Here is a 17,076-nt window from a genome sequence, read left to right on the forward strand (position 1 = left end):
GAAGCTTCAGTACCCAGCCGTGTCAAAATCTCTCTTCCTTCCTTCTCCACCTTCTTTGACTGGCTTATAGTTTCCTGTTCAAGCGGCAAGCCACACACAAACCCTGCCGGCATCATGGCAAGATGCAGCGCTGTTTCGTGGATACAACTCATCTGCTTCTCAAGCGTGCTTTGCAAAGGAGTTTTGTCCTTGGATCATGTGCCAATGCTGCTCTGGTCGACACACAGGTGAGACTTTCTGATAAGCCTCAGTACAGTCCATTTTAGATCGCTGCTCCTTACCTTTAAAAAAGGCCTAAAACCAAGAGGTGAGAAATTGTGGTCCTCAAGATGTTGCTGGATTCCAACCCAACAGCAGCCCCAGCTGGCATGCCCAATGGTCACAGGTGGTAGGAGTTGGAGACTAGCATCATGTAGAGCAGGGGTAGGCAACCTAAGGCCTGGGGGCCGGATGCGGCCCAATCACCTTCTCAATCTGGCCCGCGGATGGTCAAGGAATCAGCGTGTTTTTACATGTGTAGAATGAGTCCTTTTATTTAAAATGCATCTCTGGGTTATTTGTGGGGCATAGGTATTAGTTCATCCCCCCCCCCCAAAAAAAATAGTCTGGCCCCCTACAAGGTCTGAGGGACAGTGGACCGGCCCCCTGCTGAAAAAGGTTTCTGACCCCTGATGTAGAAGACCATAGGTTCCTTACCCCTAGCCTAAACTGTTTTAAGGCCAGGATATTTGAAGGTCTTAAATCCCTTCCTCTGTGCTTCTGCCTACCTCGACCATTCAGATCCTTAGCACTGTTTCATGTCAAAGGTTTGGTTGGTAGGTATGCAGGAGAGGGGCTCTGCAATGGCATGCAGTCTCTAAGGCTATGCTGAGGGGGAATCTGTTTGCCCCCCCACCTTGTGCTGATGGCCTTGTTCTAAGACATTTCTATTATGGCATGTTTGGTTCTTGAGCCCTGATAATTTAGTATCTGTTTTGGCCAGATGGCTGTCCCGCCTCCACCTCCATTATGATATGTGTGTGTGTGTGTGTGTGTGTGTGTGTGTTGATTTTAATCTGGCACTACTATTCAGTCACTATATGCACTGGTAAGGCATCAGGTTGGTACCTTGGGTTAAGAACTTAATTCGTTCCAGAGGTCCGTTCTTAATCTGGAACTGTTCTTAACCTGAGGTACCACTTTAGCTAATGGGGCCTCCCACCACCACCACACGATTTCTGTTCTCATCTTGAAGCAAAGTTCTTAACCCGAGGTACTATTTCTGGGTTAGCGGAGGCGTCTGTAACCTGAAGCGTCTGTAACCCGCGGTACCTCTGTATATATATATATATTGCCTTGGACCCCATTTGTGAGCCAAGTCCAGGAAATGGTCTGAGCTATAGGATGTCCATATTTTCGTCAGAGAAATGCAACAGAACTGGAAGAACTGAACATGTGATTCCTGGAGGTTCTCCATTCTTGCAGTTCTTTCAGTGTGGGCAAGAGGGGTTCTGGATGTCTCCCAGAGCTCTGAGGCCTGTAAGAAATAACTAGATGGGGACAAAATGCCATGAGGAAAGGAGTGTTTTGCTTCTTCTTTCTGCCTCTGAAGAAGGACGCTTCTCCTCTGTGGAGAGCTCAAGCACAGTGTGTGCTCGCAGAAGGATACGTTTTCTGGAAGAACGCTAATCAATGCTTCCTCAGGATTTGTGGGGTGAGGGGCTTGGGTCTGGCACCTTCCATGGGACCCCCTAAACCTGGAACACAGAGGGCATGGCAACATAATTTTATTAAGCTGTATTGACTTTCCTTCTGTGGCACGTTTGGCTGTTAACCAGAATCCCATCATCTTAGATAATTTTCTGCAAAATTGAAATATTAACAACTGTTTAGGGCAATGTGCCCTCTGCTGGTTTGGGGGCCCTGGAAAATGGCCTACTTTGCTACCTGATTGAGCCAGCCCAAAGTTTGTGTGTGTGTGTGTGTGTGTGTGTGTGTGCATGTGTGTGTGTGTGTGAGAGAGAGAGGGGGGGGGGCTAAGTGCATTTTTTAAAAAAACCTAAGTTCTGTAATTTTGAAAGCAAATAGACAGTTGGGAAAAACAATAATGTATTCTGAAATAACACTGCTTATTAAAAATGAAAATGCTTTCAAGTCCCCTTCGCCCTTTATCCTTATCTGATAATGGCTGCACCTGTTGTCACCACAAACAGGTGAAACAGGAGCTCTTCTCTGTAGAAATAAGATGACCTAGAATTAGAAAACTTCAGTTCATGCAGGTAATAAAGCCAGGCTTCTCCCTGTAGAACAGCCAGAAACTTGCTAGAAACTTGCTTCGTGCGGTTTCTTTCTCCCCGATTCCATATTAAAGCCGGTTTATGTTTGTAGTGTGATGCACTCAGGAATCCGTGAACTTTGAATTTCAAGAATCCAACAGCCTGACCTAGGAGACGTTTGACAACAGGAAGGGGGAGGGTGAAGAAGGGTGTGGTTGTCCTTGAAGTATCTCCTCTATTATGGTGTCAAGAAGCTCTGCTGAGATAGGAAATGACTGCTGTGGTTTGAACTGTGATTGTGCATTGCACAACCATTTCGTGCATAGTTTCGATGTGCCCATAATGCAGGTCTGGACAGAGGAAGTCCATATGTCCTATTTCTATTTGAAGACATTAATCAGAAGTGGCCTGTGGTCCTCCAGATTCTTTCGGACTCCAGCTCTCATTATCCCTGGCCCGCCTGAAACATCTGGAGAGCCACATGTTCCTCATCCCTGCTCTGTTTGAAAGGCCAGTCAGTCCTAAATCTGGTTCCCTAGTTGGTCAGGGGGCAGATTGGGGCAGAGAAATCTTGTTGGGTCAAGCAAGGGAAAAATCAAAGGTTGAAGACCTGCCAGATTCATGTATCTTTCCTCTCTTCTCCTTCCATCACAGTTTATTTTTTATTTTTTTTTTAAAAAAATGCCTTCCAACGCTTCTAATGGAAGGGGATATTGTTATGCCAGCTCCCCAGCTGTTTGGGGAATGTGGCAGGGAAATTAAATAAGCCATACCAACCCCCCCCCCTCAGAGCACACTCACCCACCCTTGCTGTTGGTGCACTAACAGCAGAGTGGCAATAGCTGCAAGTCCTTTTCATGCTACCTGGGCAGAGGGATTCTCCCTCTACTGCCATGGCCACAGAGATCCACAACATGTCATGGCCCCTGAGGGACCACAGAGCTGCACCCTTAATTCCTTTTTTGCAAGTACCTTTCAAAACCAGCAGAGAGCATGCACCACCTGAAAAGAGGGAGAAGAGGGAATGCCTTTATTATTATCTTGCATGGTGAAACAAACCTGGTCTGCCATCTAACACAACAATGCAGGCATCTCCAGAGGCAAATGTGTGCAAATTCAATCAAGCTAAAACTCATACGGTTCATTGACTAAGGTCCCCCCACCCCAGTTAGATAGCAGCTCTAAGAAATGCTCACTACCACCTCTTGCTCAACCTAAAAAAGGTCAGTTTGTTTATTTTTAAAAATGCTAGTTTGCTAGCAGGGGCGGAGGAAGGGGGGGTGAGGTGGGTGTGGCCCACGACAGGTGTCACCACTGAGGGGGGTGACAAAATGATGGGTGGTGCTCATTGCGGGGCCTGCCGCACGCCCAAGCCACGTGTCTCTCCTGGAATAGATGTGGAGGCTTGGGCGTGTGCAGGCGCCACACTGCCCAAGCGGTCCGCCTGCTGCCTCTCCCCCTGTCATGGTCCGGTTTACGGGCAGTCAAAGTCCTGGCGGAGGACATCGGGACTGGGGGCAAGACAGTGGAGTAGGAGCAGGAACAGGCGTCTGGAAGCCAGGAAGCCAAGGGTCTAAGAGCCGGAAGTCAAGAAGCCAAGGGTTCAAGGATCAAGAAGCCAAACGTAGCAAGGCAGGAAGCGTGTTGCTGTGGCAAAGAGCCAAAGGGAAATGCTGACCTTATATCCCTTCCCGGCTCTTGCAGCCAGGTGCTGTGAGTTACCAATCGGCCTCACCTGTGTGGCCGCGCCTTGTCTCTTGAGAACAAACGTAGGAAAGCCCCTGTCCTGCGAAGCCCTACCGGTCACAGGGCCTGGCTTCTGCACGTACTTCTGACACCCCCAGCCCTATGGGTGGCTTGCGCCACCCCTGGGTGTGCCGCCCCAGTTGCCCGAGCAGCTTCCTCCACCACTGTTTGCTAGCCACAGAGTAAAGGTAAAGAGACCCCTGACCATTAGGTCCAGTTGTGACCGACTCTGGGTTTGCGGCGCTCATCTCGCTTTATTGGCCGAGGTAGCCAGAGTATAGCTTCCGGGTCATGTGGCCAGCATGACTAAGCTGCTTCTGGTGACCCAGAGCAGTGCACAGAAACACCGTTTACCTTCCCACCAGAGTGGTACCTATTTATCTACTTGCACTTTGAAGTGCTTTCGAACTGCTAGGTTGGCAGTAGCAGGGACTGAGCAACGGGAGCTCACCCCGTGGCGGGGATTCGAACCGCCGTCCTTCTGATCGGCAAGTCCTAGGCTCTGTGGTTTAACCCACAGCGCCACCCGCGTCCCTCAGCCAGAGAGTAGGTAGGAGCAATTTCCCTTTGGCTCTTTGCCACAGAAGGCCACATGCCTGTTCTTTTGAAATATCCATAGCGTTCAATCAGAGGAAACCTTTGACAGTTTGTATAGTGAGGGCCTGCTTTTGTGCCCAGATTGGGAGCGAAAGAAGCTCATAAATGATTTCCCCCAATTTGACAGTGCCACTCTGACCAATATTTCCCTCTTCCTGTTTAAAAGAGAGATGCGGGCTGTTTTATTTGGCAGATGGAATGATCCTGTGAATACAAACAAGGTGAGCTATCTGACTGCATGGGCAAGAGATTTTTCTTTGAGGAATCAGACGTACTAAATTTGAAGATGACATTTCATATCAGACCATTGTTGGGTTGCCACTCCAAATAAAATTCCCTCGGCTAGAAGTGAATTGGGCTGTCACAGTCATATCACTCAGCGAGATGCTTCGGTACCTGTTTGAAATTCCACTAAAGCAGCCGCTGGTTTTAATTATGTAGCTCCAACTGCCGCCGTCGGCAACCAGAGTATCTTCCGTCGGTTTCTAGCAGCTGAATGCAGATCCTGAAATTGTTTTAATTGGGGCATCTGTTTACATGAGACCGGGCAGGAGAGGAGTCTTCTTGTTTGTTGGCCTCCTCCTGGTTGAAAACCATACCAAAAATGACCAAAACTCAACAAATCTGCCACTGTTTGGGCTGATAGATAACTTGTGGACTTGCAAGCTCTAAATGTTTGGTTGGCAAATTGTTTGGCCGGAAGTGACTATGGATGGTTGCAGAGTGGGATAGTGATGTTCCTTACCTTTCAGCAGTTTTCTAGATGCCAAGAATAGTATTCCTTCTCCTTTTCTCTCAACAAAAGCAGGTCTGCAACTATATAGATCAGCTTTCCTCATCCTGGTACTCTCCATGTCTGCCTACAACTCCCATCAACCCCAGCCAGTGAAGCTATGCTCTCAATAGCCTCACCATCGCATGCCCATGCTTGCAGTGGCTCTTGGGCGTTGTAGTCCACAGCATCTCTCAGGGGTGGACTTTAGTAATCTTTCATAATATGGAGCCATAATTATGGATCTTCTCAATTTTGTATCTTCTTGGCTGGGCACCCTGTGGGGGGAGATCACCTGCACCACCCAACATCTAGAGGGCACCAAGTTGAGAAAGGCTGACTTGGAAATAACAACATGGGGGGGGGGGATGTTGGTAGAAGATTGGCTTCCACCATTCGTCTCGAAAATGCAAAACAGTTCTGAATGAAAACCAATTGTTCTAAGAGAAGGATTCTAAATAGGCCATGAACCCACGAGAAGTAAAATGAGCTGCATTTTAACAATGAATCCTAGCTTTCCAAAAGTTTTCTGTGGTCATATCCCTTCGAATGTAATGTCATTTATTATTTTTGTTACATCTAATTAATTCTGATTCATGTTTCACATATTATTTTTAAATTAATAGCAGATTTTTTTAATTAAATAAAAAACCCTTGGAAAAATCCATCTGTGAGTATTTATTTCACACAAACTTGTGCTATTTTCACACATTATTTAAAACAAAATAGATGGGTGTTTGTTCTCCACAGAATCATTTTAGGTGGTGTTTATTTATTTCTCTGCTCTGATGTGAACCACGTAGATAATTTAACAAAGCCAAAAAATGCTACCATGGACCCAAAACACCAATGAGCCCTCAGAGATTCTACTAATTAAATTAAAGGAAGAACTTACCTTGATTTAGAGAGTTTATCAGATTTATAAAGCCACTTACAGAACCTGTAAAATATAATTATATTATTCTAAATTATATATTTGTAAGACATGCAGATAAACATAATCCCATGTAACCACATATAATTAGCTCCTTCAACCTGAAATCTTATACACATTTAGGAGTAGGGATGGCTGAACTAATTTCAGTTTGCCTCCGTTTTTTTTCATTTGTTCATTCTTCATTGCTGTTTGCCACATTTTTACAGCTGCTTATTTTATTTTATTTTTAAAAAGAAACCACACATTTTCCTGCACATTTCTCCTGCACATTTCTCTGTCACAGAGCAAGCTCGCCAGTAAACCACACCGTTCAAAACTAGCGCTGACTCTTTATTAGCGAAAAATGATCACCACAGACTTGGCTGAGTGTCAGGCCTAAGGAACACAGCACCTCATGCCCTGTAGGCCCTACGCCATGAAATCAGTTGCCAAGATTGAAGGTCCCTGCCTCTCCACAGCCATCTATGTCTCCTCCTCTCTTTCCAAGCAGTCGGAGAGTGTGCCTGCATGCCTGTCTATGCTCCTCGCATTTCATGCCTCTTCTGGTTCTGGGAGTCAGGCAAGGAGGGGAGCTTGTCATAGTGGGGTGTGGGGAGACACCCGTGACTCTTCACCAGCCTGACTCCTCTCTGCTTCTTAACCTCCCTCCTTCCACTCGCCTGCTTCAGCTTCTGCCTCTGATTCTGAACTTCTCTCTGCCACAGGCTCTCCCAGCTCACTAAGCCCCGTTACCCCTTCAAGCTTCCAACACCTCCTCTTCCTAGTCTTCTCCCTCTTCTCTCTTTGACTGCTCATGTGCTGAATTCTTCCGGGAACAATGCATGGAGAATCAATTCTTCTTTCTTTTTTCTTTAAAGTACTGAGTCAGTTTCCTAGGTGTGACCATTTCCACCAAAAATCCAAAGGGTCACGTACAACAGAACTGCATTGACACGATATATTGAAGGAAGTCTATCATACAGTCCATTTTTGAGTGAAGGCCAAGAACCAGTGTGGTGCAGTGGTTAAGAGCGATAGACACGTAATCTGGGGAACCGGGTTCGCGTCTCCACTCCTCCACATGCAGCTGCTGGGTGACCTTGGGCCAGTCACACTTCTTTGAAGTCTCTCAGCCCCACTCACCTCACAGAGTGTTTGTTGTGGGGGAGGAAGGGAAAGGAGAATGTTAGCCGCTTTGAGACTCCTTAAAGGGAGTGAAAGGCGGGATATCAAATCCAAACTCTTCTTCTTCTCTTCTTCCTTCTTCCTCCAGCCCCGGAAAACAGCAAACTATTAAAACCCAAAGGCTTTATGTGAGCAAGCACAGATGTGAAAGCTGAATGGATTGTAAAGAGGATTATTTCCAAAATGAGCCCAAGTGTGTTGACATTCAGTGGTATCTGTGAATAACAGGAAGAGGACTTTGTGTGTACCATGCTTCTGTTTGCTGCTTTGATGATTACTCGTAGCCACGTAAGATTGTCTTCCATGAACACGGTTTTAACATTGAGTCTATAAGTGACTGTGGAGGCCAATTCTGAATCCACACGTCCTTCCACAGTGGGGACATAGGTTTCCGGGTGGGAGTTGATCACAGTGTGGGTTTGCCGAACGTGCCTTCCTCTTAGCACATTTCTCCCTTTTGTCCTGAGTTGAAGCGTCTTCAAAGCCCATGACAGCTTTGGTAAAGGCTGTTCTCCAATTGGAGTGCTCACTTCTGGTTCCCTGTAGCTTCTCTTCTCTCCATGAGGGAACCACCAGAAGACCCTCGGAGCTGGATCTCAGCATCCGGGCTGAATAATAGGGGGTGGAGATGCTGTATCTATGAGCTGTATCCAATGCGAGTTTGCCGAACATGCCTTCCTCTTAGCACATTTATCCCTTTTGTCCTGAGTTCGAGCGTCTTCAAAGCCCATGACACCTTTGGTAAAGGCTGTTCCCTAATTGCAGCACTCGCAGGCCAGTGTTTCCCAGTTGTTGGTGTTTATACTACATTTTTAAAGATTTCCCTTGAGAGAGTCTTTAAACCTCTTTTATTGACCACCAGCATTACGCTTTCCATTTTTAAGTTCGGAATAGAGTAGTTGCTTTGGAAGACGATAATCAGGCAACCGCACAACATGACCAGTCCAATGAAGTTGATGTTGAAGAATCATTGCTTTGACACTGGTGATCTTTGCTTCTTCCAGTACACTGGCATTTGTTCACCTGTCTTCTCAAGTGATGTGAAAAAAATTTCGGAGACACCGTTGATGGAATTTTTGAGTTGAAGATGGCCTTTATAAGTGGTCCATGTTTCACTTTGTGTGTGCCATGCTTCTATATGCAGAGGAGACCAGACTGTGTTAGAACTGCAATGGGTTGAGAAAGTTTGACTCTTTCCCCCCTGTTGCGGTCCCCCCCCCCAAAATTGTGTGTATACACACCCCAAAGCTGCTATTTTAGTTGGGGGTGGAGCCTCCATTGGCACCATGCAGTTAGTTTAAGAACCCAAAGTCAGCATCTGGCTGCTTAGTAAATGGTGAGATCAACAGGGCTTGGCAGATTGTACTAGCTGAAAAATTAACATCATTTGGTAGTTTGATCAGAAGGTTAATGAAGAGAAATCAGTTCATGGCTAAACTGTTCCCATTCACCACATGTAAGGATGAAGGGACAACTGAATGTCAGCCACCAACTTCTTTTGGGACTGAGTTAAAACAAGAATATATTAACCAAACTTACATATTTAATACACAGAAATAATGGTGCAGCCACAGGAGCACCTGTTATAGGGATTTTGTTTTGTTTTGTTATATGTTGTTATTGCTCTCTGGGCTTTCATTTTATACAAAGCTTAATTTAAAAAATCAGCTTGCTTCAGTCTCAGATTTGCTTCAGAGATCAAGAGATTAACCTAGCCTTTGTCAACCTGGTATCGTCCACATGCTTTAGACTACAATTCCCATCAGCTCTTGCCACCACCTGCTGGCTGGGGTCTACAAGCATCTTATCCAGAGGGTGGCAACACAAGAATGGGCCTTTTCTTCAATGGCTCCCCTTCTGTGGAATGGTCTCCCCAGGGAAGTTCACCAGGCACCAGGCAAAAATGTTCCTTTTTAACCAGACCTTTGTTTGTTTGACATCCTATGCCCTTTTAAAATGTGTGTGTGTGTTTGTGTGTGTTTTATTGGGTTGTTTTTCGTTGTTGTTTAGATTATGCATTTTGTGGTTTCATATTCTGATTTTATCCTGTGAACTGCCCTGACACCTTTGGGTATAGGGCGGTATACAAATTTAATAAATCACCATCATCATAGAGATTCCTTGCATTTTCCTCTGTCACCAGTCACTTAACTATCTGAAGCTGCCTCAAGAGTGCAATGAAGGAATGTTTTCCTTCATCCTCGAAATGATGGATCAGGAAGAACGCACAATGACCGCTCCCCGCTTAAAACGGGGGGCGCCCTTTGCGTGGTCGCGTGCAGCCCCTAGATCTGGAGCGGCCCCATCAGCATAGGCTTGGCTTTGCCTTCCCTCAGGTGGGATACCTGGAGGTCTCTGTCTACCTCAGTCAGTTGTCCAATCCCACCTGGGGGAAGCGTTGCCAAGGAGACCAGGCCAGGTAGGGGAGGGATTACCTGCCCACACAATAGAGGGAGGATCTTACCTGGGAATCCTCACAATAGCTCTCTGCTAGCAAAGCCCTGGTGTATTTTCTCCTTGCTCTCCTGTGCATTGGGGGTCATCCTTATGCAAATAAAGCTAATATATGGTTTGTACATTGATTAAGCAAAATGTGCTTTGCAATACCAGTTGCATAATGTTCAACTGTTTCTTCCGTTAAGAACAGAGAGCAAACAATTCAGAATTCTGATGGCTTTCTCTGGTGAGATTTTACAGGTTTATTTATATCTTCTGCTCTGAACACTGTGTAGTAGATGTTTCTTTGTCTGCAAGTTCTAGACATAGCTCTGAAGTAATTTCTAATCTCATGGGCTATGTATGTGCCTATTTAATGTCACCTTCAAAACACAAATGAATTTGCAGACGGTAAATGGAACATGTTTTAAAATGCTTATGGAAGCAGCTCATGAGAAAAGAGCTTCACATTGTGTTACATAACTCCCCTTGCACCCTCACATTAAATGGCTGGAAATCATTTCATCAACAGAATCAAAAGAAGATTTACAAAATTATATGCATTCATGTTTTTTTAATATTAGTTTTTCAAATATATAAATAGTTCTCAGCTTATGCATTTGTTTTCATGGATCCTGCCACAAAACTAGCCTACTTTAAAGTTGCATGCTGTGTGTGAGAGAGGGCGAGACATTCCTGAGCAGAGATGGAGACATGGATTGTGTGATTGCGCACAAGTGATGAGAAATAGGGACATGTATGTGTGTCTGCAGCCTCTGTGTGTATGGTGAGTGCATGTGTGTGCTCTCTGTGTCTGCAGGGGAGTGTGTGGAAATAATAATAATAATAATAATAATAATAATAATAATAATAATAATAATTTATTTATATCCCACCCATCTGGGTTATGCTGGGTGCTCCTGAGAATTGTGGGAAATTTAACATGGTAGGTGGTTTTCCGCATTCAGTTCATGCTCTATTTGGAAAGCACCAACCTTGTGAACTGCCCTGAGATCTGTGGCTGTAGGCATACATCATCATCATCATCATCATCATCATCATCATTAAATATAAGAATAATAATTTATTATTTATACCCCACCCATCTGGCTGGGTATCCCTGAGTGGCTCCCAACAGAATATTAAAAACACGATAAAACATCGAACATTAAAAACTTCCAGAAACAGGGTTGCATTCAGATGTCTTCTAAAAGTCAGATAGTTCTTTATTTCCTTGACATCTGATGGGAGGGTATTCCTCAGGACGGGCACCACCACCGAGAAGGCCCTCTGCCTGGTTCCTTGTAACCTCACTTCTCGCAGGGAGGGAACTGCCAGAAGGCCCTCGGAGCTGGACCTCAGTGTCCGAGCTAAACAATGAGGGTGGAGACGCTCCTTCAGGTATACTGGACCGAGGCCATTTAGGGCTTTAAAGGTCAGCACCAACACTTTGAATTGTGCTTGGAAATGTACTGGGAGCCAATGTAGGTCTTTCAGGACTGATGTTATGTGGTCTTGGCGGCCACCCCCAGTCATCAGTCTAGCTGCCGCATTCTGGATTAATTGTAGTTTCCAGGTCACCTTCAAAGGTAGTCCCACGTAGAGCGCATTTCAGTAGTCCAAGATGGTTGGCCATCTTGTATATTTTCTTTGGTACCAGGAAATGCTCCCTGTTGTTAATAGGTGACAACAGCATCAGTATTTTGTGATTGTGAAGGCCTGCAGGACATAGTACTGACTTCCCATGGTAGTGGAGCTGTGGCAAGCACCAATGACTCCCTCATTTTGTGCAATGCTCTACCCCTGTGACAGACATTGTGTGCTAGGCCACACACTTCATGGTGGCCATTTTGTGACTGGGACCCTTGGCACCGGTCTCAATTTTTAAGTCTTTATAGCTCAAAGTGATAAACATCATCTCTAAAATGTTGTAAATAATATTTTTATTGTGTAGAATTCAGTAGAGAAGCGGAAGGGGCAGCGGTAAGAAAGCCATTTTCTAATTTATCAACATGCAAGCATCTGCACCGCTCTCTCTTTTACGAAAAGGAATACATACACACGCACTTCACAAACATCACACACACGTACAAACTGCTGTGCGAAATTTTCGATCCCGTTAAAAGAAAAGTAAACAGCCCTTTGAAAAATTAATTTCTTTCAGATCCTTCCAAGGCTTGGCATCCACTTTACATGAAGGGCATGTTATCTCAAAGCAGGAGCTGCACGCATTGCTGAAGCAAGCGCTGGCTTCTCCAGACCCCAGAAACGTCGCCTTGTTTCTTCAAGATGCGGTAGGTGTCTGCAATTTGTCTTGTCTCATAGCCAAGGAGTGCAGCTTGTGTCTAATGAGCCGAGATGTCCCCCTCAGCGACCTATGCTATCTTTTTATTGTTTTTCAGCTTAGTGTGGATGACTTCACACGTTACGCCGGCTCCTCTGGAAATGAGACACCGTTTCGCAATGTTCAGGCAAGCATAACTATCTCATATGGCGTCTCCCAGCAGTTTTCAAAAGCAAAACAAAACGACGCCTGAAAGGAATGACAGAGACATTGCAATTCTGGTAACAGGCTGAAGGCTCTTTCCAGCTGGAGAAATAGTCATAAAATAAACTTAAGCACCTGAAATTTTCAGGAAAGTGTTTGAAGTTACCCAAGACTTGCTGTTTCTTCTGTGTGTGGATCTTTGGCAATGTGGGAGTTTCTCAACTTCTGAGGGGTGGTTCAGTTAAGGAGATTCTGTCAGGTTCAGGGGAATATTTTGTGAACTAAATTATAGGTGATAACCAAAGGTCGTATTCAACTTAATTTTACTCACGGTAGACCCATTGAAATGAATGAATTTACTCTGAGTTGAATACCTACGTTTCCACTGGAGTTAAATGAATGATTGGTAGAAGAATTCTCATTCCAGCAATAGGGCATATTTTAAAAAACAAACAAACCTGGATGATAGGAAATCTAAATGCTTTAAGGAATGTAGTGATGCTAATTATCCATTGATTTGATGATGCTCACATAGCCATTACCTGAGAGGAAACAGATGGCTCTTTGATCTCCTTTTAACAAAGAGTACTAATGAGTCTGTGTTTTGGGAAATGAACAATGTACTGTAACTAAAATACTTATAATCAGGAATGGGGAACCCCAAGCCACAGCCAGATTTCTTAGGGATGTATGGATCCCCTCCTGGCCATCAGTTGTACAGTGGGGAGCAGATTAGAAAGGAAAGGATTTTGCTGTTGTAGAATCATAGGATTGTAGAGTTAAACGGGACCACAATGGCCTGCAATGCAAGAACCTTTCACCCAACATGGGAATTGAACCCATGGTCTTGAGATTAAGAGTCTCATGCTCTACCAAGTGAGCTATCCAGCAATTGTGGCTTCTTCCTCTATAAGAATATCAGCTGCGATAAATGTCTCAGAGGTCTTGTGTTCCTTGTAAATGTGGAAAATGTAGTCCGTGCATTTTGCAAGTGCATGCAATTGCATCATGAAGCAAGAGGCTTTAAATACAGTAAAATAGGACCTGGGCCAGAGAGATGTGGAGATCGGTGTTATCACCTGAACTGCAGGTCACTTCACTGCCTGACGACTGTAATAATCATCGTGAGAGAATTGCGTGGCGAGTGCCCGCCTCCCCCCTTGGAAAATAAAGACACAAGACACAGCATTTAAGTTAATGGGCGAAAAAAGGTCACAACTTTATTGATTGCAGGAATTGAGCGGTATTGGCTTAGGCATTGGTTCTATCGACTAACCGGCTTCAGCCTGATTGCTTGAAGGGTTAACCGCCAGCAGGGAGAGTCCTGCTGATGTACATCAACTAGGAGCTCCCCTGGGGTCACTGCTCGGGGGCGTGCCTTAGGCCCATACCTCCATAGGCTTCAGACAGGGCAACGCCCCCCAGAATCCTTTACCGGACTACCCTTTGATTTGGGGGAAGGTGATGGCGCTTCCTCCCCCCCATCTGCATAACAATACCCTTACCAATGCCTAACCGTCAATGCCGAGGAAGTTGTGACGATTTGCTACGAGGTAGGTGAAAAACCAAATGGCTGGTGCCAATTTGCCAAGTGGAAAAAAATCCTACCAGGCCCCTTGATGGCGACCAACTGAAGTCCATAGCAATGTCAGAGAGCCAAACCTAAGGGCGGGCGGGGTGGGAAACTGGAGCGAAGAAGAGAGGGAAATCCTCGGCTGCGCTGGCCCTAAATAGCCCAGGCCGATTGGCTGGCCAGGGAGATGACGCGTCCGAGGATTCCCCCAGTCTCGCGGGGGCTGTGATTCAGCCCCCGCGCACGTGGGGAGGGCGTGGAGCCCACAACCCCATCTCCTCTCCAGCTCGGAAGTGGCCTTGTGAGGCTTCCTTAAAACTGCTAGTATGCCACATCATAGGACAGGACCATTCGTAGTTCACACACACACACACACACACACACACACACACACACACTATTTTAAACACAAGGTTGACTTTTTCATCAACCTATAAACTGCTTGCAAAACAGCCAATTTTCACATGTACACACAGAGATTAATTAACCTCCCCCCCCCAATAAAAACATTCAGAAAATTGTGAACACTTGAACATTTTTTTTTTTGTTCAGCTTGATGATGATGATGATTATCGGGTTGTTTATATAATGAAATTGCATGTCAAATTCTTGTTGAGGATAACAGAGTTTATTTTGCATAATGGAGGCTCTAAAAGACTGTAATCAAGCCTATCAGAGTAAAAAAGAAAAAGAAAGCAATCATTCCTGCTTTAATCATCCAATTCATAATTAACTGTGCTTTGTGCTTACTGCAGGGACTTCTGAGGACTTCATCATCTTCTTTAGTCTTGCCAGCTGTGGACTGCCATGCCGTGAGTCACCTTTCAGGGTACCTCCAAGAAACACTGAACTGGGCCTTGGTAAATGTAGACGCCAAAGAAACATCCCAGCTGATGGTTAATGGATCCAAACCCAATGTGTTCGTGATAAAGCTACCAGTGACCAGCAGGTATGAGGTGCTGTAAAGGCTATTACTATTATTATTATTTATTAAATTTGTATGCCACCTGTGGAAATAAGGATGGATGACATGGGAGTTGAATGCATGTGACCTGTGTAGGAGCAAGCAAGCTGCCGGCTAGCTTTGCAGAGCCTCTTTTTATTAGCAGAAATCAAAAGTTGGAAACAGTAGTGAAACCACTCTGAACTTAACAAATTTCCAGCAAGGCACATTTCCAGCGTTAGCAATTGACATGTCAAACCAGGTGCTTCCCCCAAATGTTTCCCTGATACTTGATAACGGCTGCCTTCAGCCAGTTTGGTGTAGTGGTTAAGAGCGGTAGACTCGTAATCTGGTGAACTGGGTTCGCGTCTCCGCTCCTCCACATGCAGCTGCTGGGTGACCTTGGGCTAGTCACACTTCTCTGAAGTCTCTCAGCCCCACTCACCTCACAGAGTGTTTGTTGTGGGGGAGGGAGGGAAAGGAGAATGTTAGCCGCTTTGAGACTCCTTCAGGTAGTGATAAAGCGGGATATCAAATCCAAACACTTCTTCTTTTTCTTCTTCTTCTTCACTCGTCATGCTCCAGCCAAGTGGAACATTAAGCAAAGCTTTCTGCGAGGGAGGCCAAGGGCAGAGACTGGGCATGGCGGCTAGACACGCTGTGGCATGTCTTAAAATCAGGTGGGGGGTATGCCCCCATGCTGCATCTGCCATCCTCACACCACCCTTCATCCAGAAATCTCAGGGAGTTCACAGCACTCTTGCATGCATGTACAAAACTCTTGTGGCTTTTTACACAGGCCTTATGGTAAGAATCATACATATAGAAGACTCACTGAAATGAATGAAACTAAGTTAGTCACATCTATAGGCGTTTTCTGTGTAGGACTTGCATTGGATACAGCTCATAGATACAGCATCTCCACCCCCTATTGTTCAGCTGAGATCCAGCTCCAAGGGTCTTCTGGTGGTTCCCTCACGGAGAGAAGAGAAGCTACAGGGAACCAGAAGTGAGCACTCCAATTGGAGAGCAGACTTTACCAAAGGTGTCATGGACTTCGAAGATGCTCAAACTCAGGACAAAAGGGAGAAACATGCTAAGAGGAATGCACATTTGGCAAAACCTCACTGTGATCAACTCCTGCCCGGAAACCTGTGTCCCCACTGTGGAAGGACATGTGGATCCAGAATTGGCCTCCACAGTCACTTATGGAATCACTGTTAAGATTGTGTTCATGGAAGAAAATAATACTCGGTGATGAGTGATCGCCAGATAAGAAGAAAGACAAGGAACCAGGCACAGAGTCTTCTCAGTAGTGACACCCGCCCTGTGGAACACCCTCCCATCAGATGTCAAGGAGATGTGTAATTATATAACCTTTAGAAGACATCTAAAAGCCCAGTATACATGAAGGAGTGTCTCCACCCTCATCGTTCAACCCAGACACTTGAGGTCCAGCGCTGAGGGCCTTCTGTGGTTCCCTCACTGCGAGAAGCAAAGTTACAGGGAACAAGGCAGAGGACCTTCTCGGTAGTGGTGCCAGCCCTGTGGAACGCCCTCCCATCAAATGTCAAATAAATTAACAACTATCTGATGTTCAGAAGACATATGAAGGCAACCCTGTTTAGGGAAGTTTTTAATGATTGATGTTTTAATGTATTTTTACTCTTTTGTTGGAAGCTGCCCAGAGCGTCTGTGGCAACCCAGCCAGATGGGCAGGGTACTACTACTACTACTATTATTAATAGTAGTTGTTATGAAGATGAAAGGTTTTGACCACCAGGTACTGCCTCCTATGATGTTCTAAAAGTCCAAGACTGCCGCACGTTATGTTATCACTTCTTTAATTAATGCCAAGGCACTCTGGTTTCTATAGCCCGGGGTGGAGAACCTGTAGCCCTTCAGGTGAAGTTTGATTTCAACTTCCAACTCCCATCAGCCAGCGTGACCTCTGAGCCAGACAACTCCCATCATTCTTGACCATTGGCCATGCTGCCAGGGGCTGTTTAGAGGTGTAGTCCAAAACACCTGGACTACAAGTTGAAGAAAGCTGATCAAGGATTTTGTGAACCATAGTCCAACAAGTTCCAGAGAGTCACAGGCTCCTCCAGTCTGTGTTATGAATTTATGGTGTGGACATGACCTTTGAGAATCATCATTCCAAG

The 17,076-nt window shown here is 45.4% G+C and overlaps 1 protein-coding gene across 1 annotated transcript in view; it reads left to right on the forward strand.

Annotated features, from left to right (window-relative positions):
• LOC114605943 (V-type proton ATPase subunit S1-like) overlaps window positions 1-17,076 on the forward strand; it is a 48,000-nt gene continuing 30,924 nt past the window's right edge. The window contains exons 1-4 of the mRNA XM_028747663.2: window positions 1-227; window positions 12,072-12,201; window positions 12,310-12,378; window positions 14,724-14,917. Coding sequence (XP_028603496.2) covers window positions 115-227; window positions 12,072-12,201; window positions 12,310-12,378; window positions 14,724-14,917 — 506 coding nt within the window. The 5' untranslated portion in view covers window positions 1-114. The remainder of the gene's footprint in view (window positions 228-12,071; window positions 12,202-12,309; window positions 12,379-14,723; window positions 14,918-17,076) is intronic.

Source organism: Podarcis muralis, chromosome 10, assembly GCF_964188315.1.
Source record: "Podarcis muralis chromosome 10, rPodMur119.hap1.1, whole genome shotgun sequence".
NCBI lineage: Eukaryota > Metazoa > Chordata > Lepidosauria > Squamata > Lacertidae > Podarcis > Podarcis muralis.